Source organism: Mustela lutreola, chromosome 1, assembly GCF_030435805.1.
Source record: "Mustela lutreola isolate mMusLut2 chromosome 1, mMusLut2.pri, whole genome shotgun sequence".
In the NCBI taxonomy this organism is placed as follows: domain Eukaryota; kingdom Metazoa; phylum Chordata; class Mammalia; order Carnivora; family Mustelidae; genus Mustela; species Mustela lutreola.
The window spans coordinates 28,543,748-28,560,255 of record NC_081290.1 but is presented as its reverse complement, the minus strand read 5'-3'; the positions used below and the strand labels follow the sequence as shown (position 1 = coordinate 28,560,255).

Here is a 16,508-nt window from a genome sequence, read left to right as displayed (position 1 = left end):
GTAGCTCTCCTGTTTTTTCTACATGATTTATGAATTTATGAAACTATCGTTTTCCCAATTTTTCAAGGTGCCAGTTCCATCATATGCTAAATCCCTCTGTTCCTTTGACTCTGGTTTTGAATTTCCAACTGTGGCCCATTGATCTCTCTGTCTTTACCAGCATTAGAATAATACTATTATCAAATCTGAAGGTTGTTAGTACCTTTTATACCAATAGGACTAGGTGTCCTTTATCTCTTTTATTTTTTAGAGTTTTCTTGGAATGTCTCATTTGTTTATTTTAACGTTTGAATCATTTTGTTCAGTTTCCAGAACAAAAAGCCTATTGTTATAGGTAATCACATTAAATTGTAAATGAACTTATGATGTTGAGTCTTTCTATTCAAAAACATGAAATGCCTCTTTATTTGTTTAAGGCTTCTTTTGTGCCCTGAAAGATTGTTGTAAATGTTGCATATGCCTTGCATATTTTTCAGTTTATTACCAGATATTTTGTCTCTATTTTTAAATGAGTTTTTTCTTCTACTATATAATATGCTATATATTATAAATTATTGTTTTCATACCTATAAGCTACCCAATTCTATATAGTAATTTTGTACTCTATTACCATACAAAATCCTATTATTTATAATAATTATTCAGTTAATTCTTTAGGGTTTACTGAGCATACAATTGTATAATTTGCAAACATTGATAGTTTAACCAGTTGCTTTACAACTTTAGACTTGAATTCTCTTTCTCTTGCTTAATGCATTGGTTAGTATTTCCAAAGCCCTTTTAAATAAGAGCCCTGGTGGGTATTAAGGAGGGCACGAATTGCATGGAGCACTGGGTGTGGTGCATAAACAATGAATCTTGGAACACTGAAAAAATAAATAAAAGTTAAATAAATAAATAAGAGTATTGGTAGTGGACACTCTTATCCTGTAACTCTATGGAAATATTCTAGTGTTTCTACAATAAACACGATGCTGGCTTTGAGACGGAGATAGAGACTGAGATAGATCTTACTAGGTAAGGAGGTATCCATCTATTCATACTTACTGAGTGTTGTTGTTTTGTTAAAAGATTGAATGGTTATTATATTTTGTCCAATGCCCTTTTGGGTACCTGAGTAAATAATATACTTTCTTCTCTCTAAATCTGTTATAATGAGTATATTACTGGAATTTTCTAATATTGAACATTTTGCACTCTTAGAATAAATGCCACTAGTTGTGCTTTATTTTTTTAATGTACTGCTGGATTTTGTTCAATAATATGCTCTACTTACTTTATGAAAATAATTTGGAAGTATTCATTCTCAGCCATTACTTTGGAACTATTTAAGTAGTAATAGAATTATAAATTCTTAAATATTTGAGTCTAGTGGGGGTTTGCTTGTTTGTAGGAAATGAAATCAAGCTATTTTGATCTTCTGTCTTGGATTTGAATTTTAGAAAATGCTTTTCTTACAAGAGAATTATCCATTTCATTCAGATTTTCTAATTTATTTGCACAGACTTAACCAAAGTAGACTTATGATTCTTTACAATTCTCCTGTTTCCAAGGTGACTTCTATTATTATGTGTTATTTATCCATCCTGATTCATTTATTTAGTCAGATTTTTCTGTGGAATAGTTTCCTCAAACAGGTCCCTGAGTGATATGTTCTGTGATCATTGTATATTGTCTCTGGAAAGAAGCAGTATTTTGGCAGGGAATGGGACTCTTGGATCTCAGATTTGCTGTCCTTTTTGCCTATCTATACTCTAAATATTCTATAGATGTTATTCCATAAGCTTTTCTTTTCCATATAAGAAGCCCATTATGTTTTTCTTTGAAAATATCTTGTACTTCCTATGTGGAAAATTCTAAGATTATTCTTTTACTCTTGGAGCTCAGGAATGATATCACAATTACTTAATATAATGAACCCTTTAGTTTGTTAACTACTTTATTCTTTAAGCTCAAGAGAATTTGTGTCTTCTTTTTATTTATATGGCTCCTCTTCTTCTTTCAAGAATGCCTACTGTTTATATATAAGATCTCCTAGATGAGTCCTTCAAAGCCATTATGCTTTCTTCATACTTTATAAAACTCTATAATTTTGTTCTCTTTTGAGATATTTCTCTCAAACTGTCTTCTAAGACATTAATCTGGCCTCACCAGTAACCATCTTCTCAATTATCTCAAACATCTTTTATTAAAATCTATTGGTTTTAGTACAAGGAAAGTTTTTGTGCTCTAATCAAATATACTTAATCATATATTTTCTTAAGTGTTCCTATATTTCTAGTAAGGTGGGAAATGAAGAGTTCAGACTATTGTCTACTTCCTCCAACGGTTCTTTTCACTAGGGGTCATCTACTTTGGTTGTTCTGCTTGCTTTTCTTCTATAGGACTATCAGATTCCATTGTATGCATTGTTGTTTCTTCCTACATACACCTTGGGGTTTGGGCCCAGAGAACCATAAATAGAAACAATATTCTAGGGGGAAATTATGGTGAGCTCCTGGTAAGTTGTCATTCTCCTGCTGATGCATCAGGAGGTGATCTCTTTTTCTGAGACAGCCTACCTTTTTAACTCTCACACCTCTCCTTAAAGGACTGAAAAAACAATTCCTCCAGTCACATGGATGTTAGTACCCTTTATTTAGTAGGCCCAAAGAGCCCTTATACCCAGCTTTCTAACTTAATCTCACATTCCCCAGATCCTACTATATGCAGGACTTTGAATTAGAAGTGGAAGGGAGACCAGCGGGGTTGAATTTAAGCTGTCACATTGCCACTAGCCATTTTCCTTCAAAGAGGAGGTTCTCATTCTAAAACCTGTAAATGTATCAACATGGACAAGACTGGAGGAGATTATGCTGAGTGAAATAAGTCAAGCAGATTGAGTCAATTATCATATGGTTTCACTTACTAGTGGAGCTTAAGGAATAACATGGAGGACATTGGGAGCTGGAGAAAAGAAGGGAGAAATCGGAGAGGGAGATGAACCATGAAGAGACGATGGTTTCTGAGAAGCAAACTGAAGGTTTTGAAGGGGAGGGGTGTGGAGGGTTGGGTGAGCCTGGTGGTGGTTATTAAGGAGGGCACATGCATGAAGCACTGGGTGTGGTGCATGAACAATGAATTCTGGAACATTGAAAAAGTAAATAAATAAATAAACCACAATCAATAAATAAACAAACAAACAAATAAATAAGTAAAACCTGTAAATGGGATCCAGGGGGATCCATGATCCTCTGAAATTATCATCAAATTATATTTATTTATGTATTTATCTATCTACACATATATATGTGCGTGTTTCTGTGGAGTTTTGGGAAAGGTTTTTTTTTAAAAGAATTTACTTTTCTTAGAGCAATTGTATTTTCACAGCAAAATTAAGAGGAAGATACAGAGATGTCTCATATAGCTCTGCCCCTGCCCCTACACAGCTTCCCCATTATCAACATCCTCCGCCTGACTGGTGCACTAGTTACAACTGATGAATCTACATGGACACATCATAATCACCCCCAAGTCCATAGTTTACCATTAGATTCCTTCTTGGTGTTGAGTATTCTGTGGATTTGGACAAGTGTATAGACATGTAGCCACCATTATAGTTTCATACACAGTATTTTCACTGTCCTAAAGTCCTCTGTGCTCTGCCTATTCATCCCGCCACACCCCCAACCCCTGTCAATCACTGATCTTTCTATTGTCTCCATAGTTTTGTCTTTTCTTAAATGTCACATAATTAGAATCATACGGGACGTGGCCTTTTCAGACTGGCTTCTTTAACTTAGTAATATGCATGTAAGTTTTCTTCATGTGTTTTCCTGGCTTGACAGCCATTTCTTTTTGCTACGTAATATTCAATTATCTAAAGGTACCACAGTTTATTTATCCATACACCTACAAAAAGACACATGTTTTGGTTGCTTCTGAGTTTGTGCAATTACGAATAAAGCTTCTCTAAACATATGCATGCAAGTTTTTGTATGATTAAAAGTTTTCAACTCCTTTGGGTAATCACTGTGAAGCACAATTGATTACTTGATCACATGGTAAAAGGATGTTTAGTTTTTCAAGAAACCGCAAAACTGTCTTCCATAGTGGCTGCATAATTTTAATTCCCACCAGCAATGAATGTGAGTACCCATTGTGTCACATCCTCACCAGTATTTGGTGGTGTTAGTATTCCAGACTTTAATCCATTCCTATAGATGTGTAGTGGTATCTTACTACTATTGTTTTGATTTCCATTTCCCTGAAAATATATAATATTGAGCATCCTTTCATATGCTTATTTTCCATTTGTGTATGTTCTTTGGTGAGGTGTCTGGCCCATTTTTTAATCAGGTTGCTCATTTTCTTATTGTTGAGTTTTAAGTGCTCTTTGTGTATTTTGGATAGCAGTCCTTTATCAGATATGTCTTTTACAAATATTTTTCACCCAGTCTGTGGGTTGTCTTCTCAGTTTCTCGAGTTCAGAAGTTTTTATCAGATTCTCAAAATAATGTTAAGAATCACAATTTTATAGGGGCACCTGGGTGACTCAGTGGTTAAGTGTCTGCCTTTGCCTCAGGTCATGATCCCAGGGTCCTGGGACCTGCTGAGCAGGGAGACTGGTTCCCCCTTTCTCACTCCCTCTGCTTGTGTTCCCTCTCTCTCTGTCTCTGTCTGTGTCAAATAAATAAGATCTTAAAAAAAAAAAAAAAAAGAATCACAGTTTTATAGACCCATACCTGAATTTGGTACAAATCCCCAATATACCAATAAGTCAATATGCCAATAAGATGTAGATCATTCTAAACCAGCAGGTAAAGAAGGTTTCACAGCCTCTCTGACACCCGGAATTATAGTGAAAAGTAAATATCATCTATTTCTGTGTCTGCACTTGGAAGACTGCCATTTCAAGAAAAGGCAAGTTCTTGGACCTAGAAGGAAATGGCTTAAAAAGAAATAAAACAAGATATATTGAAACATACTACAGTAAATAATAACCTCCATAGAGTGGCAAAAGTAACAAATATAAAAGAGTTGTGGGTTCAATGAGTTAAGGAATAAGAATTCAAAAAAGAGCTTTTTGAAGACAAGTTAGGGAATTTTAAAGTAATAAAGTTAAGACAGGTTTATTTCCCTTCAAAAAAAAAAAAAAAAAAAAAACCCAAAGCTTAAAGTTTTTTACATTCTTGCAGTGTTATGTTGATGGTGATCCTTTGGCACTTGGCACTGCACTTCTAAAGTTTAAATATATTGGGTTTTTTTAAATCTCTTTAAAAATACATTACTGGGAGGAGTCAAGATGGCGGAGAAGTAGCTGGCTGAGACTACTTCAGCTAGCCGGAGATCAGCTAGATAGCTTATCTAAAGATTGCAAACACCTGAAAATCCATCGGCAGATCGAAGAGAAGAAGAACAGCAATTCTGGAAACAGAAAAATAACCACTTTCTGAAAGGGCCGGAGACCAGGAGGCCGCCATTTGTATTCCCGTCCTCCGGAACTCTACGGAAAGCGCTCAGGGAACAAAAGCTCCTGAAAGCAAACCCAAGCAGATTACTCACCCCGGCCCTGGGTAAGGGCGGTGCAATTCCGCCTGGGGCAAAGACACTTGAGAATCACTACAACAAGCCCCTCCCCCAGAAGATCAACAAGAAATCCAGCCCAGACGAAGTTCACCTACCAAAGAGTGCGGTTTCAATACCAAGGAGAGCAGCAGAATTCTAGAGGAGGAGAAAGCAAAGCACGGAACTCATGGCTTTTTCCCTGTGATTTTTTTTTAGTCTTGCAGTTAATTTAATTTTTTTCTTTTTGATTTTTAGTTTTTTTTTTCTCGCCTTCGGGTAAATTTTTTTTTAACTGTTACCTTTTTCTTTTTTAACGATTTTTTACTAGTTTATCTAATATATATATTTTTTCTTTTTTTATATTTTTCTTAGGTGTTTTCTTTTCTTTTAAATTCTTTTCTTTTTTTTTCTTTTTTCTTTTTTTTTTCTTTTTTTTTTCTTTCTTCCTTTTTGAACCTCGTTTTATCCCCTTTCTCCCCCCTCACGATTTGGGATCTCTTCTAATTTGGTTAAAGCATATTTTCCTGGGGTTGTTGCCACCCTTTTAGTATTTTACTTGCCCCTTCATATACTCTTCTCAGGACAAAATGACAAGACGGAAAAATTCAACTCAAAAAAAAGAACAAGAGGCAGTACCGAAGGCTAGGGACCTAATCAATACAGACATTGGTAATATGTCAGATCTAGAGTTCAGAATGACAATTCTCAAGGTTCTAGCCGGGCTCGAAAAAGGCATGGAAGATATTAGAGAAACCCTCTCGAGAGATATAAAAGCCCTTTCTAGAGAAATAAAAGAACTAAAATCTAACCAAGTTGAAATCAAAAAAGCTATTAATGAGCTGCAATCAAAAATGGAGGCTCTCACTGCTAGGATAAATGAGGCAGAAGAAAGAATTAGTGATATAGAAGACCAACTGACAGAGAATAAAGAAGCTGAGCAAAAGAGGGACAAACAGCTACTGGACCACGAGGGGAGAATTCGAGAGATAAGTGACACCATAAGACGAAACAACATTAGAATAATTGGGATTCCAGAAGAAGAAGAAAGAGAGAGGGGAGCAGAAGGTATACTAGAGAGAATTATTGGGGAGAATTTCCCCAATATGGCAAAGGGAACGAGCATCAAAATTCAGGAGGTTCAGAGAACGCCCCTCAAAATCAATAAGAATAGGCCCACAGCCCGTCACCTAATAGTAAAATTTACAAGTCTCAGTGACAAAGAGAAAATCCTGAAAGCAGCCCGGGAAAAGAAGTCTGTAACATACAATGGTAAAAATATTAGATTGGCAGCTGACTTATCCACAGAGACCAGGCAGGCCAGAAAGAGCTGGCATGATATTTTCAGAGCACTAAATGAGAAAAACATGCAGCCAAGAATACTATATCCAGCTAGGCTATCATTGAAAATAGAAGGAGAGATTAAAAGCTTCCAGGACAAACAAAAACTGAAAGAATTTGCAAACACCAAACCAGCTCTACAGGAAATCTTGAAAGGGGTCCTCTAAGCAAAGAGAGAGCCTACAAGTGGTAGATCAGAAAGGAACAGAGACCATATACAGTAACAGTCACCTTACAGGCAAAACAATGGCACTAAATTCATATCTCTCAATAGTTACTTTGAATGTTAATGGGCTAAATGCCCCTGTCAAAAGACACAGGGTATCAGAATGGATAAAAAAACAAAATCCATCTATATGTTGCCTCCAAGAAACTCATTTTAAGCCCGAAGACACCTCCAGATTTAAAGTAAGAGGGTGGAAAAGAATTTACCATGCTAATGGACATCAGAAGAAAGCAGGAGTGGCAATCCTTATATCAGATCAATTAGATTTTAAGCCAACGGCTATAATAAGAGATGAGGAAGGACACTATATCATACTCAAAGGGTCTGTCCAACAAGAAGATTTAACAATTTTAAATATCTATGCCCCCAACGTGGGAGCAGCCAACTATATAAACCAATTAATAACAAAATCAAAGAAACACATCAACAATCATACAATAATAGTAGGGGACTTTAACACTCCCCTCACTGAAATGGACAGATCATCCAAGCAAAAGATCAGCAAGGAAATAAAGGCCTTAAACGACACACTGGACCAGATGGACATCACAGATATATTCAGAACATTTCATCCCAAAGCAACAGAATACACATTCTTCTCTAGTGCACATGGAACATTCTCCAGAATAGATCACATCCTCGGTCCTAAATCAGGACTCAACCGGTATCAAAAGATTGGGATCATTCCCTGCATATTTTCAGACCACAATGCTCTAAAGCTAGAACTCAACCACAAAAAGAAGTTTGAAAAGAACCAAAATACATGGAGACTAAACAGCATCCTTCTAAAGAATGAATGGGTCAACCGGGAAATTAAAGAAGAATTGAAAAAAATCATGGAAACAAATGATAATGAAAATACAACGGTTCAAAATCTGTGGGACACAACAAAGGCAGTCCTGAGAGGAAAATATATAGCGGTACAAGCCTTTCTCAAGAAACAAGAAAGGTCTCAGGTACACAATCTATCCCTACACATAAAGGAGCTGGAGAAAGAATAAGAAAGAAACCCTAAGCCTAGCAGGAGAAGAGAAATCATAAAGATCAGAGCAGAAATCAATGAAATAGAAACCAAAAAAACAATAGAACAAATCAATGAAAGTAGGAGCTGGTTCTTTGAAAGAATTAATAAAATTGATAAACCCCTGGCCCGACTTATCAAAAAGAAAAGAGAAAGGACCCAAATAAATAAAATCATGAATGAAAGAGGAGAGATCACAACTAACACCAAAGAAATACAAACTATTATAAGAACATACTATGAGCAACTCTACGGCAATAAATTTGACAATCTGGAAGAAATGGATGCATTCCTAGAAACATATAAACTACCACAACTGAGCCAGGAAGAAATAGAAAGCCTGAACAGACCCATAACCAGTAAGGAGATTGAAACAGTCATTAAAAATCTCCAAACAAACAAAAGCCCAGGGCCAGACGGCTTCCCGGGGGAATTCTACCAAACATTTAAAGAAGAACTAATTCCTATTCTCCTGAAACTGTTCCAAAAAATAGAAATGGAAGGAAAACTTCCAAACTCATTTTATGAGGCCAGCATCACCTTGATCCCAAAACCAGACAAGGATCCCACCAAAAAAGAGAGCTATAGACCAATATCCTTGATGAACACAGATGCGAAAATACTCAACAAAATACTAGCCAATAGGATTCAACAGTACATTAAAAAGATTATTCACCACGACCAAGTGGGATTTATTCCGGGGCTGCAAGGTTGGTTCAACATCCGCAAATCAGTCAATGTGATACAACACATCAATAAAAGTAAGAACAAGAACCATATGATACTCTCAATAGATGCTGAAAAAGCATTTGACAAAGTACAACATCCCTTCCTGATAAAAACTCTTCAAAGTGTAGGGATAGAGGGCACATACCTCAATATCATCAAAGCCATCTATGAAAAACCCACCGCAAATATCATTCTCAATGGAGAAAAACTGAAAGCTTTTCCGCTAAGGTCAGGAACACGGCAGGGATGTCCATTATCACCACTGCTATTCAACATAGTACTAGAGGTCCTAGCCTCAGCAATCAGACAACAAAAGGAAATTAAAGGCATCCAAATCGGCAAAGAAGTCAAATTATCACTCTTCGCAGATGATATGATACTATATGTGGAAAACCCAAAAGACTCCACTCCAAAACTGCTAGAACTTATACAGGAATTCAGTAAAGTGTCAGGATATAAAATCAATGCACAGAAATCAGTTACACCAACAGCAAGACAGAAGAAAGGGAAATTAAGGAGTCAATCCCATTTACAATTGCACCCAAAACCGTAAGATACCTAGGAATAAACCTAACCAAAGAGACACAGAATCTATACTCAGAAAACTATAAAGTACTCATGAAAGAAATTGAGGAAGACACAAAGAAATGGAAAAATGTTCCATGCTCCTGGATTGGAAGAATAAATATTGTGAAAATGTCTATGCTACCTAAAGCAATCTACACATTTAATGCAATTCCTATCAAAGTACCATCCATCTTTTTCAAAGAAATGGAACAAATAATTCTAAAATTTATATGGAACCAGAAAAGACCTCGAATAGCTAAAGGGATATTGAAAAAGAAAGCCAACGTTGGTGGCATCACAATCCCGGACTTCAAGCTCTATTACAAAGCTGTCATCATCAAGACAGCATGGTACTGGCACAAAAACAGACCCATAGATCAATGGAACAGAATAGAGAGCCCAGAAATAGACTCTCAACTCTATGGTCAACTAATCTTCGACAAAGCAGGAAAGAATGTCCAATGGAAAAAAGACAGCCTCTTCAATAAATGGTGCTGGGAAAATTGGACAGCCACATGCAGAAAAATGAAATTGGATCATTTCCTTACACCACACACGAAAATAGACTCAAAATGGATGAAGGACCTCAATGTGCGAAAGGAATCCTTCAAAATCCTTGAGGAGAACACAGGCAGCAACCTCTTCGACCTCAGCCGCAGCAACATCTTCCTAGGAACAACGCAAAAGGCAAAGGAAGCAAGGGCAAAAATGAACTATTGGGTTTCATCAAGATCAAAAGCTTTTGCACAGCAAAGGAAACAGTTAACAAAATCAAAAGACAACTGACAGAATGGGAGAAGATATTTGCAAACGACATATCAGATAAAGGACTAGTGTCCAGAATCTATAAAGAGCTTAGCAAACTCAACACCCAAAGAACAAATAATCCAATCAAGAAATGGGCAGAGGACATGAACAGACATTTCTGCAAAGAAGACATCCAGATGGCCAACAGACACATGAAAAAGTGCTCCATATCACTCGGCATCAGGGAAATACAAATCAAAACCACAATGCGATATCACCTCACACCAGTCAGAATGGCTAAAATCAACAAGTCAGGAAATGACAGATGCTGGCGAGGATGCGGAGAAAGGGGCACCCTCCTACACTGTTGGTGGGAATGCAAGCTGGTGCAACCTCTCTGGAAAACAGCATGGAGGTTCCTCAAAATGTTGAAAATAGAACTGCCCTATGACCCAGCAATTGCACTATTGGGTATTTACCCTAAAGATACAAACGTAGTGATCCAAAGGGGCATGTGTACTCGAATGTTTATAGCAGCAATGTCCACAATAGCCAAACTATGGAAAGAACCTAGATGTCCATCAACAGATGAATGGATCAAGAAGATGTGGTATATATACACAATGGAATACTATGCAGCCATCAAAAGAAATGAAATCTTGCCATTTGTGACAACATGGATGGAACTAGAGGGTATCATGCTTAGCGAAATAAGTCAGGTGGAGAAAGCCAACTATCATATGATCTCCCTGATATGAGGAAGTGGTGTTGCAACATGGGGGCTCAAGTGGGTACGAGAAGAATAAATGAAAGAAGATGGGATTGGGAGGGAGACAAACCATAAGTGACTCTTAATCTCACAAAACAAACTGAGGGTTGCTGGGGGAGGGGGTTTGGGAGAAGGGGGTGGTATTATGGACATTGGGGAGGGTATGTGCTTTGGTGAGTGCTGTGAAGTGTGTAAACCTGGTGATTCACAGACCTGTACCACTGGGGATAAAAATACATGTTTATAAAAAATAAAAAATTATATTAAAAAAAAAAAGAGAAAAAAAATACATTACTGACTTTAATCAAAAGTAGGTCAGCATAATGTTTACTACATTATATGGTTATCTTTGAAACACAAGCCTTAGTCATTCTAATGGAAAAAAGATTTGATGCTTTTTTATTTGAGGTGAATATAAATAGAAAGTGAACTTAGGACTATCTTCTTTGTCTCTACCAAATAGAAAGAAACAAATATACCCTTCCATATGCCTTAAATGACTTTTAGATTTTTAAATATATCCATACATTGTTTTTATTGTTTTTAAGATTTTATTTATTTATTTGACAGACAGAGATCACAAGTAGGCAGAGGGGCAAGCAGGGCAGGGGCCAGGGAAGCTGAGCAGAGAGCCCAATGTGGGACTCCATCCCAGGACTCTGGGTTCATGACCTGAGCTGAAGGCAGAAACTTTAACCCACTGAGCCACCCAGGCACCCCCGTACATTGTTTTTATACAAGTTAGTCTTTTATATGAACATAACCTAGCTAAACTCCTGGCAAGTGGGAATAGAAGTGGAAAGGCTAAACCTTTCTAATGCAATCTACAATCCTCTACACATTCCTCTTAAATTAAGAAAAGCTCACCTTCATAAATATTAAGCTATAAAGTTACTATCAAGAATTCATACTTTTTCTACACTTGTTGCAGTGAAAATCATAATGTATAGAATTACTGATCACCCTAAGCTAATGTAATATTGTATATGAACTATAATTCGATTCTTAAAATTTAGTGAAAAAATTCATGTAGTTCTTAATATATCCCCTATATATTAGATATAATAAAAATACATAAATGGAAGTTTACCTAATTTTCTAAAAGAAATGTGTATTTCTTTTTTTAAATGTCTTGATCATATAATAATTACATACAAATTTGGTCTTTCATTATACTTCATTTTTTATCCTTCCTGTTTCCCTTTTAATAAATATGTGCTCAATGATTATTACTTATTGTTGTTATATGATGCATAATAAAAATCTATGCTCAAGGTACTAGAATCCAATTATCCTTTTTTCTTTTTTAATTTACCTTAGAGAGAGGGAGAATGCATGTAAGCAGGTGGAGGGGCAGAGGGAAAGAATCCCAAAACAGACGCCCCACTCAGTGTGGGGCCAAATGTGGCATTCTATCTTGACACTGAGATCATGACCTTAGCCAAAATCAAGAGTCAGGCATTTAACCAACTGAGCTACCCCCAGGCACCCCTAGCTATCCTGTTATCTAACCAAAGAGTTCCCATTAGTAGATGCAAAGGAAATAACTATGGAGCAGTGATAACAGATATTACTGAATGATCACAGAGTTTATGTCCAGTAAAGTTGGATACATCCGTCTTATCAGCCACAACCAGCCCATCAGGAATAGTGTTCATTGTGAGACCTATATGCCATCCAGATAGAAAGCATTTGTTGTTTCACCACCACTTGCTGGGGATTTCCTCTCCAGCTCCCGAACTGTCTTCAAAATGAATTTCTAGACCAAAGAAGCTCTGTTTAACTATGCTATGTTTCTTGGTTTCAGATGGCTATACCACTGATGACATTGAGTTTTACTGGAATGGAGGAGAGGGAGCAGTAACAGGAGTTAATAAAATTGAGCTTCCTCAGTTTTCAATTGTCGACTACAAGATGGTATCCAAGAAAGTGGAGTTCACAACTGGTGAGGATATTTCCCCCAAAATGAACCAGGGGTACTGTGAAATTAAAGAAGATGATTCCTACCAAATGGAGATCTGAATTTTTTTTCTTTTTTCTTTTTCCTTTCCTTTCTTTTCTTTTTTTCTTTTCTCTTTTTCCTTTCTGTCTTTTTCTTTTTCTTTTTTTTTTTTTTTTTAAACTCAGGGGCATATCCACGACTGTCACTAAGTTTTCGTCTCAAGAGAAACATTGGTTACTTCATTTTGCAAACCTACATGCCTTCCACACTGATTACAATTCTCTCCTGGGTGTCTTTTTGGATCAACTACGATGCATCTGCAGCCAGAGTTGCACTAGGTAATGCATTCCCAACACTGCAGAGCTGGTAGGATTTAGCTTCAACCAACCAACCAACGATAGAAAATATAGGCAAGGGCTTTTCTCAGAGCAAGTCAAAGAACGAGATTACCATAATAGTCCTTGATAGCAAAGCACCTAAGGGTAAGCATTTTTAGGATGAATGTTTTACAATGCAATATCTTTTTAGCATTTTACAAAAAAAAAAAATCTTGGAATATACTCAATACTAATCAATACTAACCGTATAAGTGCTTCTTAGAGTCTATTTAAATTCTCATTAAGCCAATTTTTACCAACTTTGTGATGATTTCCTCGTTGGTCCCTGCTTTTTACGGTGAAGAACATTTACAATTAGTTATTCTCAAATGGATTTGGTAAAGCTAAACCTTGTGACTATTAACAAGCTATTAAATTGTTGGGCAATACTATCTTGCAAACATTAACTGAAGTTAACTCGTGGGGATCTGAGTTTCTGTTAAATGTAGCTCATCACACTCGAATAAGGCACAGACATTCATCAACTGGATTAATGATCTGTGATCAGGATGAAATAAAAATGGTTTCCTTCCTTAGGGAACAAAATACAAAATTAATCTTGCCATGGTTGAGTAATTGCTGCAAGCTGAAAGGCTATATTGGAGACTTTAAAGGGCTCCTTGGAAAGTTAGAATATGAGAGGTCTGTTTGATGAATCTGAACATGTGTGGGTCTGCTTCATTATTTGATCCTAGAGCCCCTTCAGTTATCACTTTCTAGGGCTTATTCTCATGGATGGGTACTTGTGAGCACACACACACACACACACACACACACACCCCACACCCCAAATACGTAACAGCATCATTTCCAGCTAAGCTGACATCCACATCACTTCTTTTGAGATAGCTCAACTGGGTTAGATGCTCAGCCCACACTTTCACACCTAGACTAATTGTCATCTCTAGAGCTAATTTCTAATGGTTGAGTAATTTCTAATGGCTCACAAAGTCAAGTTCTAGCAGCCCCTTCTCAACCTTTGAACATTCCAAAACTAAGGAAAGCCAACCAATAGTTTGCCCCATCAGAGGTATGAATCTGCACATATTATTTGACTACAAACATGAGTACGTGTATAACAGGGTTAAGGGATAAACAGTGGATGATGTCCACAGCAGGAAATAATAACTATCAAGGTCGTGAATTGTGGTTCTCTTCACAAGTCTGTCCTCAAAGCTCATGATATTTTGATTAGAGATGTCATCACATAAAAATGCTGACTTAATCCTTTCTTTAAAATGTAAAATAGGTGCTATTTAAAACTTAACTAAGGAAAAAAGGCATTTAGTTACTAATCCTTCTTGCCTAAAAATTTAAACCAACGAGTAGAAAGAGAAGTGTGATTGGTGGATTTGTAAATGAACTATTTCTACTAAGGACATTAGCTAGAATTATACTGGGCAAAATTTAAAATGTTATTGAAAGAAATAAGTAAGACCATTCATGATGGCATTTCATAAGAGTGCAGCATATTTGAATTAGTCACCGATCTGAACCATTTTAACTTTCTTTTTTTTTTTTTTTAAAGATTTTATTTATTTATTTGACAGAGAGAGATCACAGTAGACAGAGATGCAGGCAGAGAGGCAGGCAGAGAGAGAGAGAGGGAAGCAGGCTCCCTGCTGAGCAGAGAGCCCGATGCGGGACTCGATCCCAGGACCCTGAGATCATGACCTGAGCTGAAGGCAGCGGCTTAACCCACTGAGCCACCCAGGCGCCCCCATTTTAACTTTCTGTATGGCAATCCGGACTACCTATTTTATCTGTTCTCCTAAAAGTTAAATAGTCAAATCAGGAAATTTGTCTAGAATAATCTGACAGGTAAATGAGTGCTAAACTCTTTTTTTCCCCTTTTCATTTTCTACCTCCATTCTCTTTGCCAGCTGTCCTTTGTCTTTAACATTCATTTTAACATTTCCTTCCTGTCTTTATTTTTAAGGACTCTCATCAAATTTCAGGCTTTATCTTCTCCTCTCTTTGCTTTTACTTCAAATGCCTTTGTTTAACACTTCCTTGCTTTTTTGCCCCTAGCTAGGTCATCTACAGCAAAATAATCTCAGAGTTTCTGTTTATTCAGCTATACCTGCCCTATTGTACTAAGGAAGCTATTATGACAGTCATATAAGATAATGCATAACTGTGTTTAAAAGTGTGATATGCTATATAAATGTGTAATATTAGTATGAATTATCTATATTAGATATCTACATATACCATGAATTATCTACATTAGGTTCTAACTTTCCTTTCACTTCTTGTTTTTCTCAATTACATTTCATCATCACTGTCATCAACACCGAATATTTTTTATTCGGCCATGCAAACATTATAGGGTTAAGAAAGCTAGTTTTTTCAAAAGATTTTTATTTATTTATTTAACAGAAAGAGAGATTACAAGTAAGCAGAGAGGCAGGTAGAGAGAGAGGGGGGAAAGCAGGCTCCCTGCTGAGCAGAGAGCCCAAGGCAGGGCTCTATCCCAGGACCCTGAGATCATGACCTAAGCTGAAGGCAGAAACCTAACCCACTGAGCCACCCAGGTACCCCAAGAAAGCTGTTTTCAACAAAGTAGACAAAAACAGAATTTTCCTTTTGAAAGTTTACAGTTTTACTCTTCTTCACAAATCCAAGTTGAATTTCTCAGGAAGTCTTTTCTTGATTCCAGGGGACTAGTTCATTCTTGACTCTTGACTCAAGTAGAGGTAATATTTGAAAAGTGAAAGCAACAATATTATATCTCAAAATGACATAAATCAAGTTACTGATGCAAATCATGAACTTTCTTACACATTTCTTCTTTTAGAATTGTCTCACTATGAATGATATATTATCAGTGTAATAATCTGTAATACTGACCTTGTGGCCTGGGTATTCTAGATATATGGAATGAAGTAGGTCTCCTCAAACTGGTAACCAGCTTTCAGTTTGGTAGTGGCTGTCGTAGGCATTAGTATCACAAGAACAGGTTTAGTAGGAAAATGAGGGCGATGCTGAGAGAAGAAAGAAGTTGTGGTGTGTAACAGAATGACAAACATTTTGACATTAGACAGTAAACATATCAATGGGATTTTGATATGCCTTCCCATTTACTTTTTTTTTTTTTTGCCCATGTGCATTATTTAAAAAAAAATGTTTTCCCACCTTCCATTAATGGTACATCCTGTTTTATGATTTGTTCATGGAGTGTATGGGGAGTCTGCAACTTTGTCTTTCAAAATGTCTACTCTTTTTGCCCAGTGGTTCATGGC

General features: G+C 36.7%; 1 protein-coding gene across 1 annotated transcript in view; it reads left to right on the top strand.

Moving 5' to 3' along the window:
• GABRB1 (gamma-aminobutyric acid type A receptor subunit beta1) overlaps positions 1–16,508 on the top strand; it is a 404,625-nt gene that overhangs the window by 364,905 nt on the left and 23,212 nt on the right. The window contains exons 6-7 of the mRNA XM_059162170.1: positions 12,752–12,889; positions 13,072–13,224. Coding sequence (XP_059018153.1) covers positions 12,752–12,889; positions 13,072–13,224 — 291 coding nt within the window. The remainder of the gene's footprint in view (positions 1–12,751; positions 12,890–13,071; positions 13,225–16,508) is intronic.